This window comes from Cylas formicarius, unplaced genomic scaffold, assembly GCF_029955315.1.
Source record: "Cylas formicarius isolate icCylForm1 unplaced genomic scaffold, icCylForm1.1 PGA_scaffold_1__22_contigs__length_36826433, whole genome shotgun sequence".
NCBI lineage: Eukaryota > Metazoa > Arthropoda > Insecta > Coleoptera > Brentidae > Cylas > Cylas formicarius.
The window spans coordinates 20,963,885-20,986,407 of NW_026844264.1; the positions used below are offsets into that span (position 1 = coordinate 20,963,885).

At 34.6% G+C, this 22,523-nt stretch overlaps 1 protein-coding gene across 1 annotated transcript; it reads left to right on the forward strand.

Annotated features, from left to right (window-relative positions):
• The first annotated feature begins 375 nt into the window (after positions 1-375).
• LOC132697364 (PDZ and LIM domain protein Zasp-like) lies at positions 376-22,377 on the forward strand. Its single transcript, XM_060662803.1, has 16 exons — positions 376-652; positions 4,476-4,627; positions 5,832-6,006; positions 7,408-7,532; positions 11,475-11,581; positions 11,653-11,797; positions 13,526-13,612; positions 13,668-13,772; positions 13,840-13,945; positions 14,160-14,306; positions 15,396-15,564; positions 16,091-19,145; positions 19,423-19,609; positions 19,685-19,805; positions 21,700-21,815; positions 21,883-22,377. Exons 1-16 carry the CDS (start codon positions 548-550, stop codon positions 21,958-21,960), a joined length of 4,980 nt encoding a protein of 1,659 aa, XP_060518786.1. The 5' UTR covers positions 376-547; the 3' UTR covers positions 21,961-22,377.
• The last annotated feature ends 146 nt before the right edge of the window (positions 22,378-22,523 follow it).

Consider the following 22,523-nt stretch of genomic DNA (forward strand, 5'->3'; position numbering starts at 1 on the left):
CTATGCTTTCAATTTTTTTTTTTGCATATTTTGCGCTTTCTAAAAATGAGTTAAACTTATTGAACACTCCCGGTAAAATCAGAAATTTAACATCGATTACGAGTCGCAAACGGAGCCAAAATGGGATAACGCGTTAACAAGATTTGACCGAACTCAATTAACGTCGAACGGACGGCCGTAAAAAGATGCATGCGGCAATATTATTTTTCGTTATCGGTACTTAAATGTCAGAAGTATGAACAAATCCCGGGATGAATCAGTACAAATTGAACAACTAATGTTTACGTTAATCGAAATTTGCTAAATTTGCAAGTAAACAAGCCCGTATTCCGAAATACCAAATTTATTTATCCGACGCTCTATTAATACACCGTCCGGCCTCCCCACCGACCAGATTTCGCACCGTGGAACGTCGTACGTGGAGTGCCCGCGACTCACTTTTGAAATTGTATAACACCGACGTTTTAACGCTGCCTTGTAAAAAATCCGCTTGGGTAATTTTTCTCGCGCTCTACACATCCAAGCAACTGAAAAACGTGCACCACCAATGGCCACCCTGACCACCATCAGACTCAACAAGAGCGATTCGCCCAGCTGGGGCTTCAGGTTGCAAGGCGGCAAAGATTTCGGAGCCCCCCTGGTCATTCAAAAAGTGAGTACCAAACGCTAAAAATAAAAAGCTAGCGTGCTTCATTAAATTATCAGGGAGTGCTTTGAAAACAATGCCTTCGAAATGTCAATCGCGAATAATTGAAGATGCCGAAATATTATATAATTTTGAATATTCCCGACAAATATATTTTTAAAAATATATTTTTAGAAGTAACGGCGGATGCTATGGCGAATTTTTGAATGCTGTTTCGTGACATATCAACGCTAATTTTAGATTTTTGGTGAAGTAACGCGATATGCATTTGTTTTTTTTTAAGTTTTCCCCCGCAAATTAGATTTTACGGCCGCACTTCGTCGACTAAATGATCTGCCGGACAATAAAATTATAAATACAAAAATAAAATGTTAATTCGGGGTTATTTTTGGAACCGGACAATCTCGGTTTGAAAGTGTCGGAAGGTCATTTGGATATATCCCGAAATTCGTTCGGTCATATTTTACAGAAAATCCAATTTAACAGACCGCTCAGTGCAATAGCAAACTTAATCATTAACTCAATTTATTAATAACGCAAAAGATCTGCTTCTTCGTTGGGTGGGCATATTTTTCGGACTTAAATAAATATGTTTTCGTTTTATTTCACGCAACCCGACTATTTTGTTTTGTCGTCGGGAAAATGTTGGCAAGATTGCGACATCACACATACCTACGTCACGATTGAAAACCACATTTTCATATTTCATATTTTTTCATATTTTCAATTACTCATTTTGAACGTTTAGTTATTATACAACTTTTTTTGTTAACCATAAGTTATGCCTAAATCCATTAATTTCCTGGATATCACGACAATCAATAAATAAAAAGTAATAAAAATAAACGATAAAAAAATGAGTTTATTTATCCACACAACATTTTGTTTGCTCACCCTTTTGAAACAATCGACCGTTCTGCTAACTTCTCCTAAACCTGTATAAAGTTCATATACTCATGTAATAGTAATAGTCTAAATAAGTCTAATTATTAATCTTGTTTGCTGAGGCTTAGCAGACGAAAAAGATGTTTCAAATAGTCAACCGAGGGAAAATTTTATCCGTGATTCAAATGTTTATTCCTTACGTTTGTTTATTTTGAAAAGTTTTATGCGTTTGGTGCAGCATTGCCAAGTCCAAAAGCTGATCATTGCTGGGAAACGCATGAATCAAATTGAAATTTCATTATCAATGGCACACGTTTTAGCTGTAAGATAATGAGTAATATTTAAACTTAATCTAAACCGGATTGTTGGGTAACAGAATCGCATTAATTGTGATATCGAATTCAAACTAAATATAAGAATCCATGTATACCACGACCAGAAATATTCTGTTTTTAAAACCGACCCCGTAATTAACTTTGCCTACTGTTTATTGCTCCAAAAGCGCAGCCCCTTGTAAAACTGCCGAGCAGACCGTTACCCTTAACCATTCCAGGACCGTCCTAGGAATTTATCTACCTACACTAACAAGCGGGATATAAGTATGTTTTCAATCTTTTTGGCCGAGCAAATTCTTGAAACGTGTACATAAAAAAATTAGTACAAAGTAACAATTTATTACGTTCTATTTCATTGCATTTCTACATAGTATCATTATTAATATACAAAATATTAAATATAATAATATATACAGCGAATACACACTCTTAAAAAAGACTGTTGTTGTTTACAAATCGAAGAACTATGTAGAAGACACAAAAATACAAGAAGAAGAATGTTGTTAATCGACAGGCACACAGGACAAAAACGCTTATTTTCAAAACCCTTACCCTTTGAACTATCCAGTAAAAACAGCCTCGCAGGGTCAAAGCTCGAATATCAGGTACATAAATACGTCTTACTTGAAGGATCACATTCAAATACCTCCGTAATATATACGAACATATTGCAATTTAGATTAAACTATTAAAAATTTAAAATGCACGCTTCTACTTATTCAAAAATACACCGCAGCATCAATGCTTAATTTAAAACGGTCCATTTACGTTTCAAATAAAAATTTCAAGTTTCTACAAATATTTGTTACGGTCGATCTCAGGCAAGATCTACTAAATGCAGAATAAACACCTGTTGTGAAGGGTTTTACCACGGTCCTGCGAAGGTGTACTAAATGCACAATATTTTTGGTCGTACAATAACTCGGTAAGGAGGCAGCATTACAAACATTATCCATTTAAACTAACCATAACATCCTGTATTAAGGTTCTGAAATGTCCATAAAATAGAATTGCAATGGAAGTAACACCTTCTGTAGATTAATTGTTATTGAAACTTTTTCATATTTTTTTAAATTTAATACATTAATACATTTAATTAATTATTTTAATGAATGTTTAAAAATTTTGCCTAATTGTCTTTCACAGGTCCGACATTCTAACAAAAAAATTTGTAATTGATCAGCGCATTTTTATTCAAACAATAGGTAAATATAATCGTATCAGCTAAAACAAACAGAACGAAATACACAAACAAATTTGCAAACGTTGCAGTTTTCCTCTTATCGAAATACCGACGACACAGTTAATTTCATTGTTGTTACCTTGAAATTAATCATCAACTCGACAGACATTTTTTAACATGTAGATTTGCTAAATATATCAACAACTACGCAAAAAATGTAGTTATAACTTTGAAAAATATATACAATTTTAATTGCAATAATCACATAAATAAAATTGCACAATTTAAGCTCCTATATCTACAACATTTTAATAGACAATTATCGTTTATCATCATTTATCATTTTTAAAATAATGTAACCTTCTTGGGAGAACTAATTAAAAAATGTTGCATATTGAAATTTGTTTTTCCTCAAACCAAGACAATTGGGAAAGCCCTATAAAAACAGAAATAGACACAAAAAAATCAGGTCAGTATAAACGAGACGTTTTCAAACAATTAGTTCTAATTTTAGAAAAGATGAATCCATGCGGGATAATATTTTTCAACCCACTTGCAAGATCCAAATTAAACGTTGCGAAACGAATTAAATGATTTTTATTGAAACAACTATAATTTTGCTCTATTTATTGCTGGATACATATTTTTTAAATTTACATTTCATATTTTTAACATTGACAATTTCAGACATTTCACATTTTCGGTGTTTGCTTGCTTACGTGAAGGTTTTCAGAACATTTTTATGAAGCAAGTTTCTCGTTATTTATTTATATTATTATATTATTTATTTATAAACTTGTTATATTCATAATAAATAATACCTGGCAAATATCAATTTTTCGGAAAATAAGTAGTATTTTTAAAACCGGTTTAGATATCAAAAGTCGATATAGTCACGGAAACTGTCATTGTTATACAATTGAAAAATGCTCTGAAAAAAGACAGTGACCGTGGTGATAAATAATATAATTCGTTGTCAATGGAAATGTATGGGCAACTTTTAAATTACTAAAAATACAGGGTAAATGCATAATACCTTAAAGCTACCAAAACTAAATTATGAGAAGGTTGATTAAGGAATATTTAAAAATAAATAAATTTTAGTCTTTCATTCCTAGAACATTTATTTCCAGTTTTAAAATAAGCTGTACAAAAGTTGTACGGTTCAAAAGCATTTTCTTTGAAATTTATTTTGTTTTCATATTTGGGACACCCTCTAGACAAAGCAAATGAAGCCCGAATACAATATGAGATATGAAGGCTAAATAAGTGAATTCCAAAGAAACTCCTTTTGAGCCCTACAACTTTTTTTGTACAATTGAAAATAAATATGCTAGGGAGCAAATACTAAAATCAAACAATGTAGTTTTTTTTTAATATTTTTTGTTCTTAATGGTTGAAAAGTTACTGATGAATTTTTTTTCAGGTAAATGGTGGTTCTCCGGCTGAACGCGCTGGACTTATAGCAGGAGATTCTGTAATCAAGATCAATAACACTGATGTATTCAATTTGTCGCATAAGGAAGCGCAAGATGTCATTGTAAGAGCGGGTCCTTCGTTTGATATGGTCATTACCAGGTATTGAAAATTATTCTGCTCATTCACTCCAACTACGAAATTTAAATTCTTCGTCTTTGTCTTTTTGGTGCACATATTATACCCGGTGTTTCAGTTTTTCGAAACAGTACTTTATGAGTTAACTGAATTGAGATATTCAAAAACAAAAACAAACACGGCTTATTCGTAGTATCTGACAAATTGATTCATTTTAAATGGCCTCCTTGTATAAAACAATCTAATGCCTTATTGATAGCGTACATTAAAAAACTTTCCAAAAATAGTCCATTTCATAAAACGTATTGTAAATTAATTAGTATTATTGTTTAAATGATTTGTAATTATTCTTGTAGAGATATATATAAGAGGTTAAAATCTGAATTCCTCAACTGAGTGCGAGAACGCTCGTGGTCCATTTGTCGATAGCATGACGTCCCTTGGTAGATAGTTCTCGATAGCACACTGTTTTTTTGATGTTGCTGCTATGCGAATTGCTCGAAGTGGTTTTTTCTTTGGGCATGGGTTGCTTTGATCTTTATATCAGAGTTTATTATTTATTTTCTACAAGACTCCATGGTATCAATTTTGATTTGCAAACAAATCATTGGTCAGGTAAATAACCTCACATAAAAATATAATAAGTGAATTATAACTTAATATTAATGATAATTAAACTGGTAATTCATATAGTAAGTGATATATAATATATATACATAGTTTTAGTAAAAGTGCAGATTATACAAAAACCTGATATTAGACTCATTTGATAATTTCATAGAGTAAGTTTGCTTTTAAGGAATTTTCAAAAAATGTAAAACACTTTATGCACCGAATTAGTAAGTAGCACCCATTAAGCCATAAAATTAACTTTAAAAAAATCTTTCAAGATCAGTTTTGTGTTTGGTAAGACCAAATCTAGGTGACCTGTAACGTTGTTTTCATGGAAAAATGGAACAGTATTGCCAAGCGCTTAATAATAACAATATAATAATAGTAACAATAATCATAATAATAAGAATAGTAATAAAGAAGCGTCACGAAGGGTGCACCCTTATCAGTAAAACCAATGGCGTCTTGTTTTGTTGAGCTTATATACGGAACTGTTATTGAAACTTTAATTGTAAAACATTAGAACTACATAATAACCTTGATTGACATTATTGATGCTTTGCCCAATACAATTCCAATATTAAATCTGGTTTATTTATACACCTTTGTTATTCAGAGGTGGTTCGACGTGGAAGCCGAAGGTTGTGCCCACGGGAGCGGTTCCAAAACCCTCTCCCGTCATTAACAACATCAGTCCGGTCACAAAGACATCGCTCGTTGCACCACCAAGCGACAATTTCGGAGCCGTCGGTACAGGCTACAACTCGGCTGCAAAGCCATTTAATGCGCCAGTAAGTATACGCCGACTTATTTTTTTCGTTGTTTTTTTATTTCTCTTTGATTTCGAAATTTCCGTTTCGACATATTCGCCTCAATAGTGTTACTTTCCCAACTGATTTTCCTTATCTAATTTTAAAGTAAGAAAAAAAAATGATACTTTTAACTTGCCAAACCATAAAATCAGAAATACCAAATAACAAAACTAGTTTCAAATTGTTCAACTTTTCTTTTTGTCTGCTTTTGCAAAAATCTTATTGCCAACCAAGCGCTTTTAATTAATATTAGCAGCCAATTTATAATTTTTTTCGAATTTCTCTAAACATTGAAATTTTTGTTTAGTTCATTAATTTCTTATTATAAGTACAAACATCTAGAAAATAACTCTAGTTGTTTTAAAATGCCTTACATCTGTATTACGTTAAAGGCAGCCAATATTATGGAAACTGTTCACACAAACCATTCATGAAACAGTTTTGTTATTTCCTACATAGTTAAAGATATTTGTATGAAAATTGTTATGGGCCTTTCGTAAAAAATAAAAGCATATTGTGAAACGAATTTCAAGAGAAACCAGTGGCGTACCACTTTTTAGTATTTAGTTCAGTGAAGCTCGTATGCCAATTTTCACAAAAATATCTTCTGTGCTTTAAAATATACATGGCATGCAGAAAAAACATTTTTTAAAGCATTTTAAAAGCGTTTATATATGAAACTGGCATTTCTTTCATATGTATAATTAGTTTCAATTTTCGGACACATTCCGAATAGTCCTTTTTAAAACTTTTTTACTGTAGTGTAATATGTAATATTATTCTGCCAAAATTCAGATTGCTAATAATACGCCGTAATTATCTAGTGGGATGACTAGTGTTCTCTTCATATCTGTCACATGAATTTATAAATGGCGAGAGAAACTAACGAAAACGTTCTATTAGTTGTAATAATATAATAAGAAAATAAATATTAATAGCATAAGTAATTTGGTCATTATTATGAAAACTCATCAATATTAGCGACAATGTAGTGTTCTATAGATATCACCTGCTCACTAGGTCGTAATTGCATTTTACCGAGGCGAGTTCTGTACAAACCTTTGTCCTTTTCGTCCAATTAAACCTAAAAACTCTCAGAAAGTAGAAGGTAAAGTAGAAGGTAATCTGTTTTCATCAAATAAGACCTCCTATGGAATGCAAATTTATCTAACCTTCAAGCAATTGATAATTAGTGACGGCCAATTAACTTAAATTTGTAGGATTCGATCCAAGTAATAGCGTTGTTGAAATCTGTTACTGGCACTCTTAATTGATGAATACATGCGTTTTATTTACTATCGGTTTTGGCAAGCGCTTTATTAAAGCATTTTAACGGTAGAATAATTTTAATGAAGTCGGTATAAGCAATATTTTTTATAGGTTGTAAACGGGGGACTGAAGCCGGCCAACAAACAATACAATAGCCCTATCAAGCTTTATTCTGAAGATACTATAGCCGAAACTCTCCTTGCACAGACTGAAGTATTATCGACAGGTGCCTTGGGGTAAGATTTTGAGAGCGCATTGAAATATATCTCACAATTTCCTGTTATTTTGAACTGGTGAACATTGACATATTTAGAAATATAAAACAAAAATACAATCGAAAATGAAGAGTTTCTGCAGGCAAGATTGCTTTCGAAAAATCGTCGGTGAGCGGGGCAAGTTCGTCGCGAATAGCGCGAATCAGCTTTTTATATTAAAAAGAAGGCGCTTCACGGATTCTTGTAGGGATGCAATATTTTTCTATCGTGCTCCTGCGGACCACTATGGAACATTCGCAAAATCGATGTAATTTAATTGTGAATACACCCTGTGTCCTTCACATCTCGTCGAACTTCAAATTTACGCCATACTTCGGTAAATATCAAAATTTGTACTGGTAATTGCAATTTAAAATTATATTTTTTCAAATGTCTTGCGTCCCCTGTATTATAGACGAAACCTCAAACTCTCTCTCAGCACAGTTTACGATACCGTTCATATCAAATTATCACATCTTTAAAAGTTTTTCATAATTCATCCACAAAAGTGGAAATTTCTAGAATCTATTAGAATTTTTTGCCCACAAACGACGTACCCTGTATATAATTCCAACAATGTTCGAAATAGAGGATATAGCTCTCTATCTCCTTAGTTTCCTGGTTTCATTTTTTCAATGGAGTAAATGATTTTCAAAAAACTGCTTGTTTTCTGAAACCATGCAGTACGTGGTAATTGTAAATGACGTCATCGCGTCTAGAGTGAGGACGAGAAATGGTGAGTTTCATTTGGATTTTTTCAAATATCTCGAACAGCGTATGTGTTAGACGAAAACCGTAAATACAAAAATTGTAGCCCTTGATTCGGCCTATAACACTGTTTGAACGGATTGGCTATTATTTGTACGAATTTGTACAATTTTCATGGTCTTTTAGATTTTAGTCCATAACTAAAACACAAAATGCGTGAAACAAAAGTTATATTGCCGGGTGTCCCTACGAATTACGGATGTAAAATTTTTCCGATCGGATTAACGGCTTTGGAGGAAAAGATGTTTTACTGGATGGCAAAATAACCACAAAAAAAATTCAAAAATTAAAAAAAAATACTTCGCGTTATTTTATTGCTCCCAATTTAAAGAGTCTAAATGCTGGTCCAGATTTCTACTTCTCTGCCAAGTCTGAAGTCGGTAGCTCCAAATTTGGAGTACTTATTATGTTTTTTAATATTGCACGGAATATCGCGAACACCCTGTACAATATTTAAAAACCGTAAATACAAAAGTTTAAGCTGTCTATATGGGCTATATCGTCATGTAAAAGAAACTGACACCTAAAACACAGATTTGAAATTATTGCCAATTTTCAATTATCACGAATAAAAGTTTATAGGGCCGTATCTTCTGCTTCTTCTGGTTCAAGAATTTTTTTGGTCTCGTAAATAGTTTTTGAAAAATGATTTTTTTTGTAGACACTTACACGCGCGATTTTTAATTTTTTTAGAATACTTCCCGACCCCCCCAGCCCCCCCATTTTCAATAGCTTCCGTCACGGGGCAAGGCTGCATATATATGCCAAATATGAAGTCGATTGTTTCAAATTTCGGACACTTATCGTGTTTCACAGCAAGGTCCAAAAAACAGTCGAAAATCGCGAAAAAAACATGGATACCGGCGTCGGATCAGGGCCATTTTTTATAAGCTAAGGAGGATTAAAAAGGACTCAAATTTCAATTTTGTAGCTCCAACGGTTCGAAAGTTATTCAGGAAAAACCAAAACACGAAAACGGAGAACGGAGAATGGACAAACAGGCAAAACAATTTTTTTGTTTCGACGGTGATCATTTCTGTACCAAAGGCGATCCCGTAGGACTTACCGTTACCGTGATATCAAATTTTTATACGATCGCAGATACTTCCGAAAATTCGATCTCATCAATTTTCGAAAGTAACAACAAGAATCCTTTCATATTACTTAAACTAATACTTTATAGGTTCGCATCCGAAAAGCTGACAATGTAAATCTCACGGTCTCTTCATAGTACCATCGTGGCAAAATGCTGACATCGCAGATCTCACGGTGTCCAATCCTTATTACATGGAAACATTGTACATATCTCAGTAGACAATTAGTAACATTGATGTGATTCAGGCCCAGCAGAAGATCTTTCGCAATGATCCTAAATTTTAAGAACTAACATGTCCTTTGCACCATTTTCTAAACAGTGAGCTCTATACAATTGACTCGTTTTTTTAACCAATCGAAGTTGATTTTTTGCTATGGTTATGCATATATTTTATCAGAGATTCTTCCAAAAACACAGCGAGTTTCGATGACATATTGAATGACTCTTTTCAACGGTTTTTTCATGGTGGCTTTAAAAGTTTCTGTACAAGTATAGGCAATGTCTTTCTAAATCTAGTAGCTATATGAGGTATTCAATCGAATACAATAAAAACAATCTATATTTTTATCAAATTGTTTTATTTTAGATCCTTACTGTTGAAATGTCTGATGATATCAGGAGTTATCAATTACCGCAAAACCCATTTTTTAGCAACTTGTTGCGCCGATTTTGACATTAAATTCTAATTTTCATAAAACATTTTGAATCTTCGGGTGTGTTAAGATTATCTCAGAATTTCCCGTTCTCGACTATCTTTATGGCAATTTTGGGCTGTGTTAGGGATGGCGTGTGTGCAATATTCGAAAATTGATTGGTTGTAAGCGATCTTTTTACGTAAACTTCAGAAGATTTTCCTTATTCTTACGTCTATGCAGTTGAGAGGCCTTTGGCCTTTGAACATAACTTGAATCCATAATAAAGGCTACAAAATTAACTTGAAAATGAAAACCGCGTTACTGTCTACGTGCCATAAGAAAACAAAAGCAAGCTATTAACGTTGATGGCATATATCCAATTTTGTTGTACTTAAAGGCGAAAACTATTGAATAATGTTTTGTTAACATTGGACATGAATCACGTGCGAGTTTTATTTCTGTGATTAATTTTGTTGACTGTTAGAGTAGAATATTGCTTTAAAAATAATCACAACGGTTTTGTGTAGTCTGCAACAAAGATGATTCACTTACAAAAATAAACCAAGAGGGGGTCCAGGAAAACATGTATCTATATTTCGCAATGTCATCCGTTGATAGAGTTGAGCACCTTATCCCTAGATTTTACCAGATCAAGGTGATGTGATATTTGAGATTAAATAATTACATTTAATAGTTTATAGGTAACTAGAACAGTGTTAACAATCAATATGCATTATCCTGGCGAATCAGAAATTGTGTTGATTTTTTATGTGCCATAAATTTTGCATGACCCCTTTTGCTATAAATTATACATTAGTTGATAAATCTGTATTGTATTTTCTCGAAATAGTTTAGTATAGACACGTATTGTTTTACATGTGGGCAATAATCAAACTAATAACATATTTTAAAAGAAAATTACAACAATTTTCCACGGGTTTTTATAATGTTATCATTTTTTACTCTTATTTTTTAAGTTCTCTGTAAAATTTTTGAAATTTTACATTGTAAATGTACACAATTAATTAATATTAAAATCATTTTCAATTTTTTTTCGAAATTGCAAAAAATGTTCAAATGTGGAACAACCGGGTTTTATAATTTTTCGAAATGGAAAATCGTATATTTAACTTTGTAAAGAGTGGTTATTCCTATACATATTAATGAGAACAAAAAAAGTGATTTTTATTTACTTAAAAATTACAAAAGCGTTTTTATCAGAGCTGTATCTAGATATACAATTTTTATTTATCTATAAGAAGTAACAATAAAACCAAGAATTAACAACTATTACTTAAGAAATGCCTGCATTCTTTATGTTAATTGTTAATTCATTTTTATAAACCGATCCATTTGTTTTAATACTATTAATATAAACCATTATCACGACTGAATCTTCTAATTAAAGATTTTCGGCGCTTGCAGTGTGAATTTTAAAAAAAATGAAAAGGACTACGATGTTTCTAACAGCGCTGTGTACCGAATGCTCAAAGAAGCAGAAAATGATCCGGGAACTCCATCAAATGATGTAGGTGGGTATTGTCTATCACTTGTTCGCTGTTACTTATAAATGTTTAAATATATTTTACTTCTGGCATCTAAGAACCGGATTCCGGTGTGGTAACCAGTCCCAATAGAGGATCATTTGGATTGAAGCACGTGGAAGCACCCCAGAATCGTCCCACACCTCCATCACCCCAACTTCCGCCTGGTCAAAATGTATGCGCGGAGTGTGAACGTTTGATCGTGTGAGTTCCGATAACGTTTCATGTTTTTTATCGGGAAAAGTTTTGGTTAATAAAAAATATATAAAAATGCTAAGACAATGGGAACAAAGTCATTTTTATATAGCGGGCAAACATTTAATAGTATATTATGCAGCGGTAAACGGCATTTGACTCACGAGTTTGGCACGAGCGAAGCGCAGCGGACCGAGTTTTTAATAAACGAGTGAGTTAAAAAGTTTACCGAACGTGTTGCATACTATACTTTTTCTACGACCGTTAGTTTTTGGCTACATTTTCGCAAAACAACACGAATACATTCACTGACATGACCGTCAAAATTCAAAGCGTAGGAAATATTTCCGAAAACATCCGATTGCTCCCAAATCCGTGCGGTAAAATCCCGGAAATGTCCGAACTGGCTCGGAATCATGGGAAACGAAACTGACGTGGTGAAGTGATGGTTCTATCTACATCGATGGGTAATTAGGTATTTTACAGATGGGAGTAGAAAAAAAATATTCTCAATCATATAATAATAAATGTTAATATTAAAGAGTTTTAGACAAATTCATTGTTTAGTAAAGCAATTGTTTCATATAGAGAATTTTTTAAAGTCTTGCCAATTTAATAACATTTAAATTAATTTTTTTAATGTACCCCAATGACTTTGTGTGGTTGAGCTATCCACCTCTATACTATACTAAAATTCTTTTTTTCTTTTTCAAAGAAACTTCCACAGGCTCCTGTAATACTTTTTACAAAACTTCTGGATTCCCCCTGCATCGGTTTTTGTTGGGTCCAAATTGCTGACGTTTTGCCAATCATCCTGTTGGCTTCTTCAGAGCAGTTTCAGTCAAAAATCCAGAATTTTTGTAAAGAGTATACTAAAATTCGTTTTTATTCAGCATACAAATCAATATGTTATTGAATTGAATTCAATACAAAATAAAGTGCTAGAATTATATTTTAAAGATTTATTTATCTAATACTCCGCTGACTTAAAAATACGTTTTCGCTACTCTAAATTGTTTCATTAAACCAAAATCGCAGCTTCGATAAATTTTTGTTTTTATTTGCCAAAAATAAACCGTTAAAGAACCATATTCGTGAATTTTAAAAAAAATACGACTTTGTGATGACTTGTTCAATAATCCTACTAATACCCTGGTTAAAGCAAAGTTTAACACTTCTCTCGAAATCATAATTCATATTTCATATACTCAAATCTAAAAAAATATTTTTATTCTGATTATTATTCCTTTCTTCCCAAATTTGCTATTTAATTATAACAAAAACCAACTTTTGAGCACGCACAGCGTATTAAATCGATTATTTAAATTAAAATTGTACAACTTTTATTTTATATTTCAGTACTTAACTAGATAGCGGAAGTGAACGTATTTTTCTAAATGATTTTTGAACTTTTTCTAGACTTCTTCTTCAACTTGGCAAGGGTTTGAAATACTCCTTGTATAAGACAAACACTTTATCCAAGTATTAATAGTGGTGAATTTGAATAAATTATTAGGTTATTATAAAACAAATTTTCTATTTTTGGCCATTAAGTTGGCAACGTCGCAATATACATAGCCACGATTATATGAAACCGTCCATATTTTTTCGACAGCATTAAATAAGAAAGATATAGTACCTTTCCACACCCATGCTTCACTTTATAGGTACTTGATTGTATTTTGTAAGTAAGAGAAAAATGTCGAATTTACTAATTGATTTTGAATTTACTTTTAGTGGCGTGTTCGTTAGAATAAAAGACAAAAATCTGCACGTAGAATGCTTCAAATGCTCAACCTGCGGGACGTCGCTTAAGAACGTTGGGTAAACATTATACATTAACTGATTGCCGTTGTATAATTACCTCTACACATTATAGGTACTATAATATTAATAATAAGCTTTACTGTGATATCCATGCAAAGTCTGCTGCTCTGAAGATTGCCGCTCCTGCACCTGGACTTGCTCCTCTAACCGTATCACCGTAAGTGTCCATTTACTTCATTTTCCTAATCTATTTCGTCGTTTAATTTTAACAAAAATATTTCCAGGGGAGCCAAAGGCCCTTCAAGCGCAATCTCTACTGCACTCTCTAGTCATCCTTTGCAATCGCCATCCCTTCTTTCTCCAAAAAGTAACTTAAGCTCACCGTTCCAGGTAAGTTTCTTACTGATGTCACGCGCATAATTTAAAATGTTAATTTAAGTGTATGAATCTGTCTGACCGTTTCTCGTAGTTACATTTACTTTATCATTTACTATTAACCGAAATGAAAGATTCAGTAAATTGTTCAGTCAAATTTTACTGTATTTTTCAATAAAGCTGTTGCACTTGTCTCGTACTGCATGATGCACTTGTTTCATCCTTTTAGTCTGACGAAAAACAATCTGTCGATGGTGTGTCTCCGCCTCTTCCGGCCTTAAATAACTATTCCAGCGAACCCAGTAACAAAATTTCTAGTAACAGCTCCCTCTATAATAGTTCTGCTCCTCTATCATTCAGTAAATATATTAATAAGGTGAGTATTGATTGTATAATTAAAGTAAATTTTTGGGTACATTATTTTTATTTTCCAAAATAACATTTATATTTACGCAAAGAGTTTCGTTCATTCATTTGTTCGTTTTTGTTGATTACCGAGATGATTAATAAAATTTCAAAAGGGTGGTCTTCATAATCATGTGCTACGCTTTCATGAAACGAGCAAAGCGACCGACAAATTTTCATAGATCTCTTAGATTTTTCCATACAGAAGCGAAAAGAACACAATTTTAATTTTGAACTGTATAGCAAAGTTTATTTTTGTTACGCTGGCGAGTTATGACAATTTTGTGAACCGTTCGTTTTATGAAAAAGCTCATATTAATAACTGAAACACTCGCAATCTCCATAAGTAGGCATGATAAAATGATGCAAATAATTTTGAAGCTCCTGAAAAAGTCGTAATTAATATGATGAATCATAAGATTTCGAAGAAAATTATCAAATTTATTACCATTTAATACCATTATTAGAAGTTTTGTCGGAGGCTGATTGACGATCTCCTGAATGGCTATAATTATTTAAATCTTATGTCTTCTATATGGTTTCAACTGAAGATATACTCGAGATTGGTACGGCAATGAGCATTAGACAAAACCTAACGGAATTTTTCGGGTTTCCGAACAATTTTATTATTATTTATAGCTAAATTTGAGAACTTTCGGCGAAATCTTGAATTTCATGGAAGGTATAGTAAATTGCGCTCCCTTGCGGTGAAATGCTGTGCTTAAAAACAATTTCCAGAATATGTTCATGTACCTAGCCTGTATGTGGATATTGGATTGATTATGTTTTATTTTAGGTGAAGCAAAAGAGCTTTAAAGTACAAAAATGCATGTGTACGTTGTTTCTTTTCAGTCTCCTGATTAAAATCTCACTTAACGGAAAAATTTGTTTGAAATTAATCCTAAACTATGCATTGTACTAATATGTTACATTAAAAAATTTAGAATTTGGGAGCCTTTTGAAGGTCACTAGTAGTAGTTTTTATGTCCTTTAAAAAATGGAATTTTTGTTTAGTATTTGCAAACAAAAGTAGTATATTAAAAATTTATGTATCGTTTAGTCTTCTGGGAATTTGTCTGGACCCAAACCCTTCTCCAGCGTTGCGGCCCCACTGTCTCCCGCGAGCACACTTCCCAGGGCGGCCCCTTTATCTCCTCAGGGAAACTATCCTAAAACTCCGTTCTCGTCAGCAATCTCTCAAACGTCTTACAGTCCAGCATCGACTGTTGGTAAGTCTAATGCATGAGCAGATAAGTAGATATATAAGTATAAGTATATATATTTCAAAAATTTATATCTTACGGTTGATTTTTAATCCATTTTTTATTTCAAAGAGCTTAAAATTTTGATTATAAAAAAATGTTAAAATCAAAATTTTAAAAAATCGTTTAAGGGATCAATTTTCCATAATAAGTACTTATAAAAAATATATATAGATTAATTTTTTATGATAAAGTGGTAAATGGGGGGTCCACTTGACGTGATCTTACTCATTTGGAGAAATTAGGTAACTTATTATTTATTCGAATACTAAAATTGATACAGTTTTAAAACTTCCTAGGTAGGAACCCATCCTTTAAATCTTCTGGGGGAATTTTCAAAGGTAAATGGAATTATCTAAAACCCAAACAGCAGCTCTATCAATTATTTTGTAAATAATTTTAAAGCGTCATAGCATTGCTTAAGCTTATTAACATATATATTTTCTTTCTTTCCTCGTGTGTCTCTTGTTTTGTCGTTGTCCTTTGTCAAAAGGTAATAGTACTAACATTACCTGGCCGCCTCCGCCTCCAGACGACTCCATCGCGCCGACCGCTTGCCCCTTATTTTACCCACCACCGTCTCAAATTGAAACCGAACTGCGAAAACGAAAAGAACAAAAACAAGAAACGTATGAAAGCGAATATTACACCGAAGAAGAAAATTCCGAACTGAGGAAGTTCAGTATGGATGAAACAAGTTCATTTTATTCCGACGAATTAAGTTTCTGTGGTCGTAGAAGTGCCACGGAATGTGCCGAAATGCTATCGGAAACGTTAGATACACAAAAGCTAGTTGAGCGTGTCATTCAAGGTCCTCCGGAAAATGTTTTCCCACCACTTCAACCGGAGGCGATTATCGAATTTGATAACAAAAACGTGAAAACTGTTGAAATTAAGGAGTCTGTTCAAGAATTTAAATATAAAGCGAGTCATGAAGTCAACACCGATACTACGTGTTCCATTCAAAGTGAGAGCCACATTCCTGCGCCACCTAAAGTGGGTGAGCATCCTGCTTCGGGGCTTGTCACAATTGAGAATTCGGTACCGAAAAAGTGGGAATCTACGTTAACCCAAGGGATCAGGACAGTTTCACCTGATAAGGACACCTTTGCACAGATTCCAACCAGGAAGACTATTACATCATTAGGATCGGCATTGGCTGTTACTCCTATTCAGCCATTCAATCCAGCGTCAAAATCAATTCTTGAACCCGTACCTTTACCGGAGGAGACCGAGCCTTACTTTCCTCCTCCAATAAAATCGGAACAAACTGAAGAACCCGTAAAAATCGAGAGTAAAAACGAAGAAAAAGTCCCAAAACCGAGGAGTGTGTTTGTTAAAGCTTTAGAAATCGCCCCCGAGTGTCCATTTGTTCCGATTGGGGGGGTTTCTGCCCTGCCGCCTCCCGTCAAGAAGAAACCCAAGGACCCCCTGGACAAATTGCTAGAAGAATTGCCAAAACCAAAAGAGCGACTTGATATGAGATCCGCTTTGACGACCGCGCCTGAAAGGTCTTACACGCCTCTAACGAATGACGAAGAAACTGATATACCAACAAACCATCAAGAACCGAGAAAGTCAAGTATCGATCGTTCGCAGCTGCACAGGCCCCTGAAGCCGGATGAACTACCAGCTTCTTTTAAAATGAACGAAAAATTAGCAAAACCACCCAGCTACTATTTTCCTACTATTCAACAAATTATCGAATCGGATCAAACAACTACGGAAACTAGAGAAAACGTAGAGAATATTGAACAAATAATTACGGAAAAGGAAACTATTCAGCCGGCTCAATACAGTCAACAAATTGTTACCAGCGGATCTCAGGACCAAATGGCCACCAATTTTCCTCCATTTTTCCAAGGGTTTACCTGTTCATTTCAGAATAAAACCGATCACTCTCAGTTTTCTATCGAGGTATCCACCACACCTCCTGTGCCCACCCCATCACCGATACCGCATACGCCCATTTCGTATATAGCCACTGTTGAAGAAAAACCGGCTGTTGTTCAGAAAGAGACGATAATACAGGAAAATCGAGTACAGCAACAAACCTCAAACCGACAGGAATCCTTCAAACAGGAAGTGAAAACGCAAGTTTTGGAGAAACAAGCTGAGGATGTTGTGCAGGTCAAACCAGCTCCGGTCAACTTGATTTTGCATAAGCCGGGAACACTGCCGCAGTACCAAGTTGACCTTCGTGCTACAGCCGAAGCGGAGCTCATCTTGATGGAGAGAAAGAAACAGGCTGAAGCTAGAATAGAGCAGCAAAAAATTCAACGGGAACAGCAACAACAAATGGAGATGAAAGATGAAGTTGTAGTGTCGAATAATAAACAACAAAACTCTGAGAATAGTTTACAAAATACTAACGAAGTGCACTTAACAAAACCTGTGATTTTGTTACAACCCGGCGACTCAGGTCCGACGACTGAAGATATAAGTTTTAAATCCATGGCAAGTGATAAGTTGCCGCGTGCTGTATCTCCGCGAACTAGATCTTTAACTCCTAGTATGATAAGTAAAGCTCCGCCTCTCTTGCCTTACTACCAGGAAGATCTCGTTGCCCACTATAAGCCTGCAGTTGAGACCCATTTGTTCGACCCAAAAAGTCCAAATATTTCTAGGTCGCCGAGTCCCTGCTTGGCAAAAATAAGAAGCGCGAGTCCTTCGGCATTACGCAAGTCGATTCCACCTACTCAGGACCCAAAGATTGAGAAGTCAAAGCAACATATTCAAGCGGCTGTAGCGGAACAGATTAAACCGCAGTCAATTCAAAGCTGCGACTCAAAGTTACAGGTAGATGGAAATGCTGCTAGTTGCGGAACAAGCGCCTCCAAGCTTGGCCAGCTTTGTCAAGTCAACCTGCAGCACACGCAGCAGCAACGTTACGATGATAGCAGCTCGAGATCGGATCAAGTGTGCAACGTGGGTAATGTTGAAACGAGAATTTCGGAGCAGTCTGAACAAAAACATTTAGAATCCCAGAGCAATTCGCAGTACCAAAGTCGCGAAACCTCTGCCGACGGCCTCACGCAAATTCAGAAAAAGAAAACTGTGATTGAAGAATATGAACGCACTCAGAAGGAAACGAATATTCAGATCGAGAAAAAAATTTCTTCAATAGCGAAGCATCCATTTCAAAGAATCAACGCACCGGCTGAAGAGAAACACTCTGAAAGTCTTCATGTGACAGATCCTAAACGAATATCGGTAGCTTTTGGAAATTCACCATGTCCATTTCAACTGAACTCTGGCTCAAATTTGCAACAGTACACTCAAGCGAGTCCTCAAGCACCCAATTTTCAGCTGCAAGCCTGCCCTTTTAACCTGGCACCTAATAAACCTAGCTCTGCTCAAGATGTGTCCCAATTACCTAGTCATAACGTTAATAGATCCAGTGTTCCTCAATCCGACATAGGTGCTGGTACAGGACGTCAAGCAGGTGGTGTAAGCGTGACTCCGAGAAAGGGTCGTGGTGTCCTGAATGCTGCAGTCCTCGCAGGTTCTAGAGTTCCACTTTGTGGCTCCTGCCGAGGTCAGATAAGGTGATGGTTTTGTGTTCCGTATGCATTTTCCTACACGAAATGAATGTTCAAACATGAGGCGGGCCTTACCGTCTGGAAAATAAGTTTAAGGCCCGGTTTGGTTAAAACATTCTAGTTGCCTATGCTTAATATTAGCTATAAGCGAATAACTGGAACGATTGGGTAGTTATAGACTTTAAATTTACGGTTAGTATCAATAATAGCGGTGTTCTGAAAAAGATGTTTTTCTTTTATCTCGATGTATCTCGGTTGACACATAGTTTTTTTTTAACGATAGAGGGCCGTTTATAACAGCGCTCGGGCAGATTTGGTGTCCCCACCATTTTGTTTGCGCAACACCGTCGTGTAAACGCTCGCTGCAAGATTTGGGTTTCGTTGAAGAAAAAGGACAGCTTTATTGCGAATATTGCTTCGAGCAGTATTTGGCACCACCGTGCTCGAAATGCTCTGCGAAAATCAAAGGAGTAAGAAAGCGTGTTATGTGTCATATTAGCTCGATACATGGCAAAAACAAGTTTGTTAAATTTTAATTGTTTTAGGATTGCTTGAAGGCAATCGGGAAAAACTTTCACCCTGAATGCTTCAACTGTGTCTACTGCGGAAAACTATTTGGAAACTCTCCGTTTTTCTTAGAGGACGGCAGTCCATATTGCGAAGCCGGTGAGTAGCTATAACAACTTTGGACATACTTGAGTCGTATTAAAATGTTGATGCATTCCGTATTGTGCCTGATCATTGACTAGTTGCATGGAGCAATTATACCATCCATTGATGAAGATGGCAACTATAATAAGTTATTTCTCTTGTTTCATTAATAGTTTTAGTGGAAGGAAACTTATGATATAGATCCGATGTACAAATTCTTTAGTAAATATGGTAAGCAAACACAGCTTAAAAGTAGGTAATTGTTTGTAAATATTAAAAGATTTTCTCCAAAATTCTTTCGCATTAGATAGATTTAACAAAATATTGAACTAAATGGTATTCATATTATATCGCTTGTTCTTCAGCCAATCCAATATGGAATAGTAGGCATTATTTTGTGAAACTGTGGGAAAACCATTAGAGATGGTCAAATGTAAGTTATATAAATAAGGTGAAAAAAATGTATATTATACATTAACAATATTTCATATTTCATGAACAAAAAGGAAAAATTCTGAATTTTCTTTTTAAGTGTTTGATAGATAGAGAATATCAAAACATCAAAATTAATATTGTTCCCTTCAAAGTAATTCCCCCCAGATATAATACAAAGTAATTCCCTCAGATATAATACACATGTGCCAACGTTTTTTCCAATCCTCGAAGCACTTCTGGTAAGTACTTCGTAGTATAGCCTTGAATTTTTAACACCGATTTTTGCTTTATCTCCTCAATCGCTCCAAAGCTTCTTTCTTTCATGGGTTTTTTGAGTTTTGGGAACAGGAAAAAGTCGTAGAGATGAAACGGCGCATAACTTCAAGGTATGAATTCTTTATGTACTACGCCACGATAATCAAAGAAAACAGTAAGCAAAACCTTGACATTTGATCGAACTTGACGTGTTTTTTTCGGTCTTGGCAATACTAGGTTCTTCCGTTGGGACAGCTTGGCTTTGGTTTTGACGTCGTAATCATATACTTATGATTAGTCCCCAACAATGACCTTTTTGAGCATATCAGGATCATCATTGACGTCGTTTAACAGCTTATGAGCGATGGTCCTTCGACTATCCTTTTGTTTAAAATTAAGCAGTTCCGGAACAAATGCCCAAAACCTAGAGATAGTCTTCAACCACTCTAATAGTGATTCGACGATTTTTCAACACCATTTTTTTCACTTCTTCAGCCCTTTCATAATTTATTGACGTGCTGGGGCGTCCAGAGCGAGGTTCGTCATCGGCGTCTTATTGGACATCTTGGAACAGCTTGTACCACTTATAAACATTTTTTTGGTCAAAACATTTCATGTGTTGTGGTGCACTGTATTCTCTTTTTTACACAAAATTTTATGCAAATTCTTTGTTCCTTTTTTTTGACAGCAGAAAATCGCCGGGTACATAAAACACGTCTTACGCTTCTGTCTCACAAAAAAAGTAATAGTGCAAACTCGCTCAAACTATGGACTTAGAGACATGTGTACCAACATAACAAAAAAATATCGAAGATCGAATGTATATAGCCCTGCCAATTACAAAAGTCGGCTTCTTTTTTGATCACCTAGAGTATTCTACATATACAAATACCTTTAAAAATATATCACAACCACTTAGTTCCAAAAAGAATAAACCATTGAAATGATTTCGCAAAGTACCCATTAAACAACTCAAATCAATAGAAAACTTGATCATTATTATAAACCAGTTTCTTGGTACACTTACCTTTCGTTAGTATTAATGTATACAGAGAAAGGAATACCTATTACTACACACACCTCTCTCTAAATAAAATTTTCCTCAAAAAATCAATATTGACTTTATTAGCAAACATTAATTTATGTACCATTTAGCGTTCATTGACGCCTAAAAACGTTGGTGGAAACGACTGTCTCTACTTCAATCACTACTTTACAGACTGGAACGAACTCTTCACTACTAAGTGTTTCGCTTGCGGATTTCCCGTGGAAGCTGGCGATCGTTGGGTTGAAGCACTCAACAATAATTACCACAGCCAATGTTTCAATTGCACGGTAAGTGATGAGGACGATACAAAAGTTCTGTTCTATTCAAATTCCGTTTTTTTTTTTTGGTTTTCAGATGTGTAAAAAGAATCTGGAAGGTCAGAGTTTCTTTGCAAAAGGAGGTCGACCGTTCTGCAAGAATCACGCTCGCTAGGATCATATGGGCGGATTCCCTGCTTCTAAGTCAATACTTTACTAGCTTTACTTGTTACCATTTTAAATAATACATGTATATAAATATTCAAACACGCGCTTGCATGTGAATTGTGCCACGTACGCTATCTATTTTGTTCCCTTGTAAGTTAAAATATGAAACTCTAGGAAAATTATTGTTTCCACGGCTGTCGTATATCAAAGTTTAATTCTGGTGTGTGTACATTTGAATGGTGTAAAATTTCCTTATTTTATTTCTATATTCGAAACAATGCGCGACTCTAATATATTGTAGATATGTAAAATATATATCAAAATGTATTCTATATATGCATTCATCGTTAAGAAGGATTGTTTCAGGCCATGTATAGAATGTATAAATAAATATAACTACTGTTCCGGTTTTCGCGTTTTCCCTTTACACGAAATTTGAAAAACTTTTATTTTCTGTGAAGTGCTGGATGGGAAAGGCCAAGTCGAATTTGATAAGTATTTTAAATTAATAAATTAAACTAGAATTTTAGTTCTGATATAAAGTTACAGCTGGGAAAGAAAAGATCAAAT

Coding starts and splice junctions, on each gene's coding strand:
- LOC132697364 (XM_060662803.1), top strand. CDS start 548: ATGGCCACCCTGACCACCATCAGACTCAACAAGAGCGATTCGCCCAGC. Junction 13,613..13,667: donor ACGTCGCTTAAGAACGTTGG/GTAAACATTATA, acceptor TACACATTATAG/GTACTATAATATTAATAATA. Junction 21,816..21,882: donor GCCAATGTTTCAATTGCACG/GTAAGTGATGAG, acceptor TTTGGTTTTCAG/ATGTGTAAAAAGAATCTGGA.